At 46.8% G+C, this 15,216-nt stretch overlaps 1 protein-coding gene across 1 annotated transcript; it reads left to right on the top strand.

Annotated features, from left to right (window-relative positions):
• Positions 1 to 6,541: 6,541 nt before the first annotated feature.
• Positions 6,542 to 10,491, top strand: nudt2 (nudix (nucleoside diphosphate linked moiety X)-type motif 2). Its single transcript, XM_043701485.2, has 2 exons — positions 6,542 to 7,238; positions 9,903 to 10,491. Exons 1-2 carry the CDS (start codon positions 7,109 to 7,111, stop codon positions 10,214 to 10,216), a joined length of 444 nt encoding a protein of 147 aa, XP_043557420.2. The 5' UTR covers positions 6,542 to 7,108; the 3' UTR covers positions 10,217 to 10,491.
• Positions 10,492 to 15,216: the final 4,725 nt, after the last annotated feature.

The following is a 15,216-nucleotide window of genomic DNA, read 5'->3' as shown; positions in this document are numbered from 1 at the left end:
CAGCATGCTCCTGCCCCACTGAACTCATCTCTACCTACCTCGACACTGTCCTATCCCCCCGAGTCCAGGAACTCCCCACATACGTTCGAGACACCACCCATGCCCTCCACCTCCTCCAAGACTTCCGTTTCCCCGGCCGCCAATGCCTCATCTTCATCATGGAAATCCAATCCCTCTACACCTCCATCCGCCATGACCAGGGCCTCCATCCTCTCCAGACATCCCCAACAGTACCCTTCCACCGACACTCTCATTCGTTTGGCCAAACTGGTCCTCACCCTTAACAATTTCTCCTTCGAATCCTCCCACTTCCTCCAGACCAAAGGGGTAGCAATGAGCACACATAAAGGCCCCAGATATGCCTGTCTCTTTGTTGGCTACATAGAACAGTCGATCTTCCGTAATTACACCGGCACCACTCCCCACCTCTTCCTCCGCTACATTGATGACTGTATTGGCGCCACCTCATGCTCCCGCGAGGAGGTTAAGCAATTCATCAACTTCACCAATACATTCCACCCTGACCTTAAATTTACCTGGACCATCTCTGACACCTCCCTCCCCTTCCTGGACCTCTCCATCTCCATTATTGACGACCAACTTGACACTGACATTTTTTACAAACCCACCAACTCCCACAGCTACCTGGAATACACCTCTTCCCACCCTACCTCTTGCAAAAATGCCATCCCGTATTCCCAATTCCTCCGCCTCCGCCGTATCTGCTCCCAGGAGGACCAGTTCCACCACAGAACACACCAGATGGCCTCCTTCTTTAGAGACCACAATTTCCCTTCCCACATGGTTAACGATGCCCTCCAACGCATTTCGTCCACATCCCGCACCTCCACCCTCAGACCGCACCCCTCCAACCGTAACAAGGACAGAACGCCCCTGGTGCTCACCTTCCCATCCTACCAACCTTCGCATAAATCAAATCATCTGCCGACATTTCCGCCACCTCTAAAAAGACCCCACCACCAGGGATATATTTCCCTCCCCACCCCTTTCCGCCTTCCGCAAAGACCGTTCCCTCCATGACTACCTGGTCAGGTCCACGTCCCCTTTCAACCCACCCTCCCATTCTGGCACCTTCCCCTGCCACCGCAGGAACTGCAAAATCTGCGCCCACACCTCCTCCCTCACCTCCATCCAAGGCCCTAAAGGAGCCTTCCACATCCATCAAAGTTTTACCTGCACATCCACTAATATCATTTATTGCATCCGTTGCTCCTGATGTGGTCTCCTCTACATTGGGGAGACTGGACTTCTCCTAGCAGAGCGCTTTAGGGAACATCTCCAGGACACCCGCACCAATCAACCACACCGCCCCGTGGTCCAATATTTCAACTCCCCCTCCCACTTTGCCGAGGACATGGAGGTCCTGGGCCTCCTTCACTGCCACTCCCTCACCACCAGACGCCTGGAGGAAGAACGCCTCATCTTCCGCCTCTGAACACTTCAACCCCAGGGCATCAATGTGGACTTCAACAGTTTCCTCATTTCCCCTTCCCCCAACTCACCCTAGTTCCAAACTTCCAGCTCAGCACTCTCCCCATGACTTGTCCGGACTTGTCCTACCTGCTATCTCCTTTTCCACCTATCCACTCCACCCTCTCCTCCCTGACCTATCACCCTCATCCCCTCCCCCACTCACCCATTGTACTCTATGCTACTTTCTCCCCACCCCCACCCTCCTCTAGCTTATCTCTCCATGCTTCAGGCTCACTGCCTTTATTCCTGATGAAGGGCTTTTGCCCGAAACGTCGATTTCGCTGCTCCTTGGATGCTGCTTGAACTGCTGTGCTCTTCCAGCACCACTAATCCAGAATCTGGTTTCCAGCATCTGCAGTCATTGTTTTTACCATCTTCAACAGATTATCTGGGCTGACACCAGTTGTTAAAGTTCACCTAAGAATGTAGCTTTTAAAAAAGGTTTTGCGATTTACATGTGAAAGAAGTGAAACTAACATGGTCATTCTAACAGATGAAAGACTTAACAAGCAATCAAGGTGTTTTTCAATGTATAATTTCAGTAACATTTCATTGTAAACTTTTGCTATAAATTCTGTATCTTACAACTGTGTACTCCACAACCACCTGATGAAGGAGCAGCGCTCCGAAAGCTAGTGCTTTCAAAGAAACCCAAATCCGGACTATAACCTGATGTTGTGTGATTTTTAACTTTGTCCACCCCCAATCCATCATGGCTCCCATTCAATGATACTTTTAGTAAAACGCTTGAGCCGATGATTGAATAATGAGCGTGAACCATAAAAACGCTAATTGCAGCGTTCACCTGCAGCGGTAACACCCGACAAAGACTCTTAGATGTGAATCTCTGAATTGAACGATTCCACGTCAGCTGAATTAATTAGTGAATTGATAAAATATGGAGTTGCAAAGACACAGCAGGTCAGACAACATTGGAGAAACAGGAAAATCAACGTTTTGGCCCTCCAATGCTGCCTGAGCTGCTGCACCTTCCAGCATCTGCAGTCCGTGAATTGTTTTTTTTAACCCCCACACTACCACCTAACTGCAGTAGTGCTTATTTTTTCCCCAGCACCCATGTTGTGTGTGTGCAGGTGTGAGACACAGTGATAGACACAAGGTGCACAAATCTTTATTCAAATTTCCACCACCAGGAAGAAAGCAAACACCCGAGTGGCCAGTGACAAGCAGTGCCCTTCACAAAAGGCAATGCTGTGTGATCAAACAGTGAAGGGGAGGGCAGGGATTAAATCAAAATAGAGTTGGAGGGGGAAATAATGCACTCCACTCCCTACGACACCCACCGCTCCCTAAATAACTCCACGTTGGTGGAGACCACGTGCTCCTTCTCCAAGGACACCCGGGCTTTAACGTAACCACGGAAAGTCCGTGAATTGTTTTTTTTTAACAGAACCCCTGACACTCTTGTTTTTTTTATTTAACCCCCACACTACCACCTAACTGCAGTAGTGCTTATTTTTTCCCCAGCACCCATGGTGTGTGTGTGCAGGTGTGAGACACAAGGTGCACAAATCTTTATTCAATTTCCACCACCAGGAAGATAAGAAAACACCCTAGTGGCCAGTGACAAGCAGTGCCCTTTACAAAAGGGCAATGCTGTGTGATCAAACAGTGAAGGGGAGGGCAGGGATTAAGTCAAAATAGAGTTGGAGGGGGAAATAATGCACTCCACTCCCTGAAAAGCCCACCTCTCCCTGAACAACTCCAGGGTGTTAGTGGAGACCACTTGCTCCTTCTCCAAGGACACCCAGGCTCTAACGTAACCACGGAAAGTCCGTGAATTGTTTTTTTTTCACAGTGAGAGACACAAAGTGCATGAATCTTTATTCAATTTCCACCACCAGGAAGATAGGAAAAACCCGAGTGGCCAGTGACAAGCAGTGCCCTTCACAAAAGGGCAATGCTGTGTGATCAAACAGTGCCGGGGAGGGGAGGGACTAAATCAAAATAGAGTTGGAATGGGAAATAATGCACTCCACTCCCTGCGGCGCCCACCTCTCCCTGAACAATTCCAGGGTGTTGGTGGACACCGCGTGCTCCTTCTCCAAGGACACCCGGGCTCTAACGTAACCGCAGAAGAGGGGCAGGCAGTCGGCCCTAAGGACCCCCTCCTTGGCCCGCTGCCTCGACCGGTTGATGGCCAGTTTGGCCAGGCCCAGGAGCAGACCCACGAGGAGGTCTTCAGACCTGCCCTCCCTCCTCCGTACCTGGCGCCCGAAGATCAGGAGCGTGGGACTGAAGTGCAACCAAAAGCAGAGGAGGTTTTTAAGAAAATCAAAAAGGGAGTGCAAACGCCCACACCCAATATACACGTGGTCCACGGACTCCACAGCGCCACAGAACAAGCAGTTGGGCTGGGAGTCTGCGAACCACCGCAATCTGCGGTTGCAGGGGACCGCTGCGTGCAGCACCCTCCACCCCAGATCTCCGAGAGAAAGGGGGAGGACTCCCGCGTAGAGAGCCCTCCACTGGGGATCCCCACCGCCCGGTGGCAAATGGGCACGCCAAGGTTTGTCCGGATGGTGGATGAGGGAGAAGAGGTGGACGGTGTGCAGCAGCAGTCTATACAGGGCCCGCCTTTTTACCCCCTGAAAGGAAACAAAATTAAAATTCAGGAGGCGGCAGTCCGTGAATTTTTTTTTTTATCGAGTCCCAGGCAGCAGCGGTGGAGGTGGGCCTCGAACAACAGCGGCAGTGGTGGAGGTCCTGGGAGTGGCCCCAAGCAGCAACAGCTGAGGCAGGTCTGGGCGGGGTCCCAGAGACCAGCAGTGGGAGCGGGCGTGCCCCAGGTCAGCAGCAACACTCCCTTGACCTGAGTGAGGGCCCAGGTTGCAGCTCGTCCGTGAATTGTCTTTTTTTTTAAAACACCCGGGTGGCCAGTGACAAGCACTGCCCTTCACATCAAAGGGCAGTGCTGTGTGATCAAAACAGTGAAGGGGAGGGTAGGGACTAAATCAAAATAGAGTTGGAGGGAGAAATGATGCACTCCACTTCCTGCGGCGCCCACCTCTCCCTGAACAACTCCAGGGTGTTGGTGGACACCGCATGCACCTTCTCCAAGGACACCAGGGCTCAAACGTAACGACACTCCTGTTTATTTTTATTTTCTCTTTTTTTTCTTCTTTTTTTAATTTTTTTTTCGTCTTTTTTTTATATTTTTTAAATTTAACCCCCACACTAACACCTAAGTGCAGTAGTGCTTATTTTATCCCCAGCACCCATGGTGTGTGTGTGCAGGTGTGAGACACAGTGAAAGACACAAAGTGCACGAATCTTTATTCAAACTCCACCACCAGGAAGATAGGAAAATACCCGGGTGGCCAGTGACAAACACTGCCCTTCACATCAAAGGGCAGTGCTGTGTGATCAAAACAGTGAAGGGGAGGGTAGGGACTAAATCAAAACAGAATTGGAGGGAGAAATGATGCACTCCACTCCCTGCAGCGCCCACCTCTCCCTGAACAACTCCAGGGTGTTGGTCGACACCGCGTGCTCCTTCTCCAAGGACACCCGGGCCCTAACGTAACCGCGGAAGAGGGGCAGGCAGTCGGCCCTAACGACCCCCTCCACGGCCCACTGCCTGGACCTATTAATGGCCAGTTTGGCCAGGCCCAGGAGCAGACCCGCGAGGAGGTCTTCAGACCTGCCCTCCCTCCTCCGTACCGGGTGCCCAAAGATCAGGAGCGTGGGACTGAAGTGCAGCCAAAAACAGAGAAGGTTTTTAAGGAAATCAAAAAGGGAGTGCAAACGCCCACACCCAATATACACGTGGTCCACGGACTCCACAGCGCCACAGAACAAGCAGTTGGGCTGGGAGTCCGTGTACCACCGCAACCTGCGGTTGCAGGGGACTGCTGCGTGCTGCACCCTCCACCCCAGATCCCCGAGAGAAAGGGGGAGGACTCCCGCGTAGAGAGCCCTCCACTGGGGATCCCCACCGCCCGGTGGCAAATGGGCACGCCAAGGCTTATCCGGACGGTGGATGAGGGAGAAGAGGTGGACGGTGTGCAGCAGCAGTCTATACAGGGCCCGCCTTTTTACCCCCTGAAAGGAAACAAAATTTAAAAATTCGGGAGACGGCAGTCCGTGAATTGTTTTTTTTAATCGAGTCCCAGGCAGCAGCGGTGGAGGTGGGTCTCGAACAACAGCGGCAGTGGTGGAGGTCCTGGGAGTGGCCCCAAGCAGCAACAGCTGAGGCAGGTCCGGGCGGGGTCCCAAAGACCAGCAGTGGGAGCGGGCGTGCCCCAGGTCAGCAGCAACACTCCCTTGACCTGAGTGAGGGCCCAGGCTGCAGCTCGTCCGTGAATTGTTTTTTTTTTCTTATTTTTAATCTCCTTGTTTTTTTTTTAATTTAACCCCCACACTACCACCTAAGTGCGGTAGTGCTTATTTTATCCCCAGCACCCATGGTGTGTGTGTGTGCAGGTGTGAGACACAGTGAGAGACACAAAGTGCACCAATCTTTATTCAATTTCCACCACCAGGAAGATAGGAAAACACCCGGGGTGGCCAGTGACAAACACTGCCCTTCACATCAAAGGGCAGTGCTGTGTGATCAAAACAGTGAAGGGGCGGGTAGGGACTAAATCAAAATAGAGTTGGAGGGAGAAATGATGCACTCCACTCCCTGCGGCGCCCACCTCTCCCTGAACAACTCCAGGGTGTTGGTCGACACCGCGTGCTCCTTCTCCAAGGACACCCGGGCCCTAACGTAACCGCGGAAGAGGGGCAGGCAATCGGCCCTAACGACCCCCTCCACGGCCCGCTGCCTGGACCTGTTGATGGCCAGTTTGGCCAGGCCCAGGAGCAGACCCACGAGGAGGTCTTCAGACCTGCCCTCCTTCCTCCGTACCGGGTGCCCAAAGATCAGGAGCGTGGGACTGAAGTGCAGCCAAAAACAGAGGAGAAGGTTTTTAAGGAAATCAAAAAGGGAGTGCAAACGCCCACACCCAATATACACGTGGTCCACGGACTCCACAGCGCCACAGAACAAGCAGTTGGGCTGGGAGTCCGTGTACCACCGCAACCTGCGGTTGCAGGGGACTGCTGCGTGCTGCACCCTCCACCCCAGATCCCCGAGAGAAAGGGGGAGGACTCCCGCGTAGAGAGCCCTCCACTGGGGATCCCCACCGCCCGGTGGCAAATGGGCACGCCAAGGCTTATCCGGACGGTGGATGAGGGAGAAGAGGTGGACGGTGTGCAGCAGCAGTCTATACAGGGCCCGCCTTTTTACCCCCTGAAAGGAAACAAAATTTAAAAATTCGGGAGACGGCAGTCCGTGAATTGTTTTTTTTAATCGAGTCCCAGGCAGCAGCGGTGGAGGTGGGTCTCGAACAACAGCGGCAGTGGTGGAGGTCCTGGGAGCGGCCCCAAGACTGACCTCAAGCAGCAACAGCTGAGGCAGGTCCGGGCGGGGTCCCAGAGACCAGCAGTGGGAGCGGGCGTGCCCCAGGTCAGCAGCAACACTCCCTTGACCTGAGTAAGGCCCAGGCTGTAGCTCGTCCGTGAATTGTTTGCGTCAGACTCTCGCCGCTGATTGGTCCCCGCGGATGAGCTTCCGGTGTTGGCGTGGTGCCTCTCCCTGTTTCCGACAATGGCGCTCAGGGCCTGTGGACTGATTATTTTCAGGAGGTTAAACGCGGGATTAGCTGCTAAACCTCAGGCCGTCGAGTTCCTACTTTTGCAGACTTCCTATGGCCAGCATCACTGGACGCCTCCTAAAGGTGCTTCATTCAAGCAGCCTGTTCTCTGATGGCAGGGGATGGGCCGCGTGTGTCGAGGGGGCTATTTACCCGCTATTTCTGTGTGGGACTAACTGCAATTTCCGATGTCTTGCGTGCGCAGTTCATCACGTAAATTTGAAAGTTGCTGTCATTGATTCCCTCTCCCCCGCTGATTGCAATGGATAGAATCTGCAGTAGTTGTAATAGTTTAAATTTAGGCGAATCGTCCACTGTTCTCACGCGAACGATAAATTAAAATATATACTTTCTCCAATCAGCAATGAGTTATTAATGGTATGGTATAGTAAATGTAATAACTGTTGGCCAGTGTCTTCCGTTGAAACAATATTTTTCTAAACCTGAAGCCTCATTCTGTAAAGAAAATTAGTGTTGCAGAGCTTTAAAGTAAACTTTTTAAAAATAAATTATTGTTTTGTATTATTTCTAATAATTCAGTTTGAACATCCCAGTTTTATTTTTCTATTTGTGCATTGATTCAAAAATACTGGTTTTTGTAGTCAGTAACTCAATTTGGATTCTTTTAATCTGGTTGAAGAGCCATCCTGCTGCTTGTTTTACTGACATGCCACTGATACCCTGAAGGGGTGAGATCAGTTAACTGAACACCCCTATGATAGGATGTCTCTGCTAACAAGTCTGCCACATGTCTTTGGTTTATGGTGAAAGCTCTGGTGCTGATTAGAAAATCTGGAGCATAGTCTTGGCCGCAACCCCTAATCCTGCAAGCAAATTCCACAACTCGACAATTCCTGAGTGTAAAGAGACTTTCATATTTATCATCAACTTATTTGATATTCATAGCTCACTTAAATGTATATGTTTATCTAATTTGTTCCTCTGGGTGCCATTAACCAGGCCAGCCGTTATTGTCCATCACAAGTTGTACAGAGGGTACTTAAGGGTTACATGTGGTTCTGTTCCTGGAGTCATATTCCTTCCCTGAAGAGCATTAATGAACCAAATGGGTCTTCATGACAATCGGCAATAGTTACATAGTTGCCTTTGTGCTCGCTTTATATTTCATTATTTTATTGAATTCAATTTTGCGATTTACTGGATTACATGTCTCATGACATTACCACTATACCACCATCTCCTGTGAAGTCACTTGCAATATGACTGAAAAGACTGCTGTGAAAATAATTCCTGAAACACACACGCATGCAAGATTCCAGTGTGAAATGATAGTGGATTTATTGGTAAATATACTGCTCATTTTAACATTCAATGTAAGTTGAAGAGTGTGCTGCTTCTTATGCCTGAAATGTTGACTCTCCTGCTCCTGACCGGCTGCGCTTTTCCAGCACCACACTCTTCGACTCTGATCTCCAGTATCTGCAGTCCTTACTTTCACCTAGATGATTCAATGTAATATTTTTAATAACTTCAAATTGGCTACATGAATGATTTCAAACTTTATAGACAAAGATATGCATTTATATAGCACCTTGCATGACCACTAGACACCCCAAAGTGTTTCGAAGCATATAACTTGTAAATTAAGTAAACAGAGATTTGGAGAAACTATACTTTAGAGAAAAAAACCTGGAGATTTGAGGCAGGTGAAATTTAGTGCTTTAAAGGGAGCGTTTTGATTGGAAAAAAGAGAAGCAGTATAAAGTAATTTTTAAAAAATGGATACAGTACCAAAGACTGGAGGCTGAATTTTAGTTGTGTTGCTGACAAGTTTGATGGTAGAATATGTGACAGTTTGTATCTGATGGTGGCTTGTCTGCCATCTACTTACCTGCCCATACCTTCACTCCAAACTGTATCAGTGATGCAGTTGACGTTGAGCACTTCATCTGGGCTAATTCAGGTTCTCGATAGAAATTAGTTGTTATTCGGGTCTTATTTTGCTGTCACCAGGATTTCTCTGGAAACTGGAGAGGCATATCCCTGGGAAGTCCAGTAAGTTTTGTTATGTGGGCTGTTGGGGTGGAAGCCCCTTCTTCTCATTGGTATTTGGAGTGCTCTCTGAGAGATTTACACCCATCTGGGTTTCTTTTCCCATTCCAATTGGCTCAAACTCCTGATCCACCAGTGCACTCTCGAGGTTCTTCAAGGTTGATAGCCTGTGAAATACCTGAAGGCTTTACCCAAATTCCAACATGCACAGCTCCACCTTTGTTCTCAAAGTTCTAGAGAGTTTCCGGCTGATAACTGTGGGACAGAAATCTCACCACCTGATTTTGAATTGAATTTTCCTCTCAGTGTGCTCCTTTTCCCACTCTCCCAACCTTTTAACTGACACGTCATATAATTAAGCACCTGGGGTCTGGTGGCAGGTCAGATTGAGGTTGTTAGGGTTCACAAGGCACTATGCATTTTTAAGTTGTGACATAGAGTACAAAAGCAGGGAGATTATGCTGACCTATTATAAAATACTGGCTAGACCCCGTTTGGAATATTGTTCTGGGCACTGCATTTTAAGAGTGCAGGGGAGATTTATCCTAAATATGAAACTTCAGTTACCTGGATAGGTAGAGCCCAAGATAAATGTCACCCTTTAAGGTTGTGTTTGGTACTTGTTATTAAAAAGAAAGAGTTCTTTGTGGTTGTAATCATAAAGTGAAACTTTATTAATTATGTGTGGCACAGTTGCTCACTGCCTGCTTGCTTAAGATCTAATCTTTTTTTAAGGGCATGTTGATCCAGGTGAAGATGACCTTCAGACTGCACTTCGTGAAACTGAGGAAGAAGCAGGGCTAAGAAGCAATGATTTTAATTTGCTTGATGGATACAAAAAGGAAATTATATATAAAGTGAATAATATACCCAAAAGTGTTATCTATTGGCTGGCAGAACTAAAGGATTATAATACAGAAGTAAAACTCTCTGATGAGCACCAAACATTTCGCTGGTTAAATGTGGAAGAGGCCTGTAAACTTGCGAAATATCAAGAAATGCAGGAAGCGCTGAGAGAAGCTCACCAGTTCATCTCAACAAACAAATGACACAAGGTTCTTTGGAAAGGGGCTGGATTCTTAAAATTTTTTGAAGACATCTATTCTACTTTGATCTTGAAATGTCATTACTCAATGCAATTGTACAAATATTATTACCGGTTCTTCATGTCGGAGCCTGGTCCTTAAACATTGGTAAGCAATAAAACGGAAGCATGTCTGGCCTTTGTAACACACCCTAGTTTGGTGATGGAACGATGAAATAATTTGTATTTATGTACTATTCATTAAATTCAGGATGCTCTCAAGTGCTTCCCAAACAGCTAGTTGCCTTTGAAGTGTTTTGGACGTTTTTACATAAGGAAATACAGCAGGCAGATTTCATACAGAAAGACTCCATAAACGACAGTGAGATAACTCAGATACTCAGTTTTGGTGACACTGATGGACAGCACAGAGCACTACCTTGCTCTTCCTTGAATCATGTCATAGAGTTTGACACATTGACCTGAAATGACAGATAAACACTCTGTTTCGTATCTTTGTCTGAAAGATAGCATTTCTAACAGGGCAGCATTCCCTGAACACCACCAGAAACAGATTAACTTTTAATCATTTTATTTCTGTTTTTAGGATCTTGCTGATATAACTTTACTCATAAAGCAACATAATTTCTTTGGCTGTAAAACACAATATTATTCAGAGGGCATGCGATTAAAAACAAACTGCTGGAAATATTCACTAGGTCTGACAGCATCTGTGGAGAGAAAATCGTACAAACATATGATCAGGAGTAAGCCATTCAGCAGTTTGAGTCCATTCAATAAAATCATCTGATCGTGTTCTTGCTGACCCTGATAAACTTTCAACCTTTTACTTAACAAGAATCCATCTACCTTTGCTGTAAAAGTATTCAAAAAGTCTGTTTATACTATGCTTTCTAGCAAGAGAGTTCCAAGACTTGCGACTCTGAGAGATAAACACTTCATGTCATCTCTTTTAAATGGATGACTCCCTAAGATGTGTTTAAACACTGTATATCTGTTCCTATCCACCTCCCATTCTAAGCAGAAGCATCCTCTCCAAATCTATCAATACATGGAAGGATTTAATCATTTCAACTAAGTCACCTGTTACTCCTCTAAACTTCAGTAGATACAGGCCTAGCCTGTTCAACCTTTCCTCATAAGATAATTCATCTGTTCCAGATATTGGTCCAGAAAACTGCCTTTGAAATGCCTCCAATGCATTTATACCTTTGAATAGGTTCCTGTGCACAGTACTCTAGATTTTCACTATTGTTATTTCAATATCACTGTTTTCATATTCAGAACTCACCATAAATGATAACATTCTATTAACTTTCATAAATACTTGCTATGTCTGCAATTCATGCATGGGGGTACCCCAACCCCTCCTGTATTGTGGAGCTCTGCAATCTCTCGCCATTTATCTACAATTCTTCCTGACAAAATGGGCAACTTCACATTTTTCTACTCCATTTGCCATATCTTTGCCCACTCACACCATAGCAGAATATTTTTGTAACCTCCTTACGTCTTCTTCACAACTTACTTTCCTACCTATCCCTGTGTCAGAATTGACAATCATATTTTCTGTCTCTTCATTCCAAGCCACTCATATAAATTGTAAACAGTTGAGGTCCCAGTACCAATCTCCGTGTTATGCCACTCATGATATTTTGCCAACCTGAAAAAGAACAATTGTGTGTACTCTCTGCTTCCATTTCCAAGCCAATTTTATATGCAAATGATTATGCTACCTTCTACACCATGAGGTTTAATTTTCTGTGATAATCTTTGATGTGGAGCCTTTATCAAATGCCTTCTGGAAATCTAAGTGTACGACACCCACCAGTTCCCCTTTATCCGCAGCAAATGTTACCTCTTCAAAGATCTTCAATAGATATAATTTCCCTTTCATATAATTCTGCCTGATTGCCTTAAACTTGTCCAACTACTCTGCCAGGACATCTTTAATAATTACTTCTAACATCTTCCATTTGACAGCTGTTAAGCTGCTTTGGTTTCCTGCTTTCAGTCTCCCTTTTTAAATATAGGAGTTACATTTTCTATCTTCCAATCTATCGGGACCATCCTTGATTCAAGGGAGCTTTGGAAAGTTAGAATCAATGCATCAATCTTTTAAAACACCATGACAAATTCCATTAGGACCCAGGCAATTGTTAGTCTGTTGGTCCAACTATCTAACACCACTTATTTTGTGATTTTCCTGAGTTGTTGCCTCTATTTCGTGCTTAATCACTGCTTCCAGGATGTTACTTGTAAGCTCTGTAGTGAAGACTGATGCAAAATGCTCACTCAAATTATCAGTCTTATTTTCTAGTAATATTTCTTCAATCCGACTATCCATACGACCATAAGATATAGGAGCAGAATTAGGCCACTTGGCCCATCAAGGCTATTGGATTATGGCTGATACCTTTCTCAACCCCATTCTCCTGTCTTCCATCCATAACCTTTGATTGTCTTACTAATCAAGAATCCATCTATCTCTGTCTTAAGTACACTCAATGGCTCGGCCTTCACAGCCTTCTGCAGTAATGAGTTCCACAGATTCAGCACACTGTAGCTGAAGAAATTTCTCCTCATCTCACTTCTAACGGGTTTTTCCTTCGCTCTGCAGCCAAACTCTTGAGTCATCGTTTGTCCTGCTTGTGGAAACATCTTCATGTCCACTCTAATTGGGCCTCTCAGCATTCTGTAAATTTCAATCAGATCCATGCTCACCTTTCTACCTCCAGAGTCTTCAACTGCACCTCCTATGGCAAGTCCTTCATGCCCTGCACCATTCTTGTAAACCTTCTCTCCACCCTCCTAAGGCCAGCACATCCTTCTTCAGATTCCTCAGACAGCTCACAATATTCCAAATCTGGTCTGATAGGAGCCTTATACAGTCTTGGCAGTGTATATCCCTGCTCTTGTATTCTTGCCTTCAAAATAAATGCGATCATTGCAGTTGCCCGACTTATTAAAACTGCATGTAAACCTTAAGAGAATCTTTTGTACTTCAGATTTCCAAAGTCCTTCTCCACTTAGAAAAAAATCTACGCCTCTATTCTTCCCACCATAGAGTCATAGAGATGTACAGCATGGAAACAGACCCTTCGGTCCAACCCATCCATGCCGACCAGATATCCCAACCCAATCTAGTCCCACCTGCCAGCACCCGGCCCATATCCCTCCAAAGCCTTCCTATTCATATACCCATCCAAATGCCTCATAAATGTTGCAATTGTACCAGCCTCCACCACTTCCTCTGGCTGCTCAGTCCATACCCGTACCAATCTCTGTGTGAAAAAGTTGCCTCTTAGGTCTCTTTTATATCTTTCCCCTCTCACCCTAAACCTATGCCCTCTTGTTCTGGACTCCCTAATCCTAGGGAAAAGACTTTGCCTATTTACCCTATCCATGCCCCTCATAATTTTGTAAAACTCCATAAGGTCACCCCTCAGCCTCCAATACTCTAGGGAAAACAGCCCCAGCCTCTTCAGCCTCTCCCTATACACAAATCCTCCAACCCTGGCAACATCCTTGTAAATTTTTTCTGAACCCTTTCAATTTTCACAACATATTTCCGATAGGAAGGAGACCAGAATTGCACAAAATATTCCAACAGTGGTCTAACTAATGTCCAGCACAGCTGCAACATGACCTCCCAACTCCTGTACTCAATACTCTGACCAATAAAAGATACCAAACGCCTTCTTCACTATCCTATATACCTGCGACTTCACTTTCAAGGAGCTATGAACCTGCACTCCAAGGTCTCTTTGTTCAGCAACACTCCCTAGGACCTTACCAGAAAGTGTATAAGTCCTGCTAAGATTTGCTTTGCCAAAATACAGTACCTCGCATTTATCTAAATTAAACTTCATCTGCCACTTCTCAGCTCATTGGCCCATCTGGTCAAGACCCTGTTGTAATCTGAGGTAACCCTCTTCACTGTCCACTACACCTCCAATTTTGGTGTCATCTGCAAACTTACTAACTGTACCTCTTATGCTCACATCCCAATCATTTATGTAAATGACAAAAAGTAGAGGGCCCAGCACCAATCCTTGTGTGGCACTCCACTGGTCACAGGCCTCCAGTCTGAAAAACAACCCTCACCACCACCCTCTGTCTTCTACCTTTGAGCCAGTTCTGTATCCAAATGGCTAGTTCTCCCTGTATTCTGTAAGATCTAACCTTACTGATCAGTCTCCCAAGGGGAACCTTGTCAAACGCCTTACTGAGGTCCATATAGTTCACATCTACCGCTCTGCCCTCATCAATCCTCTGGAACCTTTGACCTTGGAGATTTAGTCGAAACATCCTGGGGATATTAGTCTACATGGACCAGACATGCTGAGTGCATCCTGCCCATAGGCAGACACACTTTTCTCAGCTTGACATCCCACAAGGAATAGAAGGCCTAACCATCTCTGGACTGTTCCGAGAGGAGATGTCTGAGGAGTCCCTTTCTGTTTCCTCCTCCAGCTGGATTCCTACCAGCACCACCTCTGAGGTATGTGTGCCCTCTTCCTCAGAGATGAAGGAGTGGATGTCATAGTGCGTGACTTCACACTTTTCCCTATTGTTTTGATTTGCTAGTTCTTTGCCAACTCTCCAAAATAGACTAAATAGACAGGCAGGAGGCTGGAAGAACACAGCAAGCCAGGCAGCATCAGGAGGTGGAGAAGTCAACATTTTGGGTCTAACCCTTCTTCACGACTTGGGGTGGGTGTTGAGAGAGCTGTAGATAAAGGGGGTGGCAGGGCAGGGTGGTGAAGTGGGATACATGAAGACGGGTAGAGGGTACAACCTGGTTGGTCAATAGGAAGAATTAATCTGGTTGGTGACAGGGAGCAGGGGATGGGAAGGGAGGTGATTTGAATTAGTCCTAGCTCTTCCCCTTCCCTTCCACTGCGCCCTGCCACCAACTGAATTCTTTCCTCCCATTGACCAACCAGGTCGTACCTTCTACCTGTCTTCACCTATTCCCACTCCACCATCCTGTCCCCGCCA

The sequence above is a fragment of the Chiloscyllium plagiosum genome, unplaced genomic scaffold (genome assembly GCF_037043375.1).
Source record: "Chiloscyllium plagiosum isolate Xiang-an unplaced genomic scaffold, Cpla_swu_hap1 HiC_scaffold_1, whole genome shotgun sequence".
Taxonomy (NCBI): Eukaryota; Metazoa; Chordata; class Chondrichthyes; order Orectolobiformes; family Hemiscylliidae; genus Chiloscyllium; species Chiloscyllium plagiosum.
The sequence above is the reverse complement of the archived record's forward strand: the minus strand, read 5'-3'. Positions and strand labels throughout refer to the sequence as shown.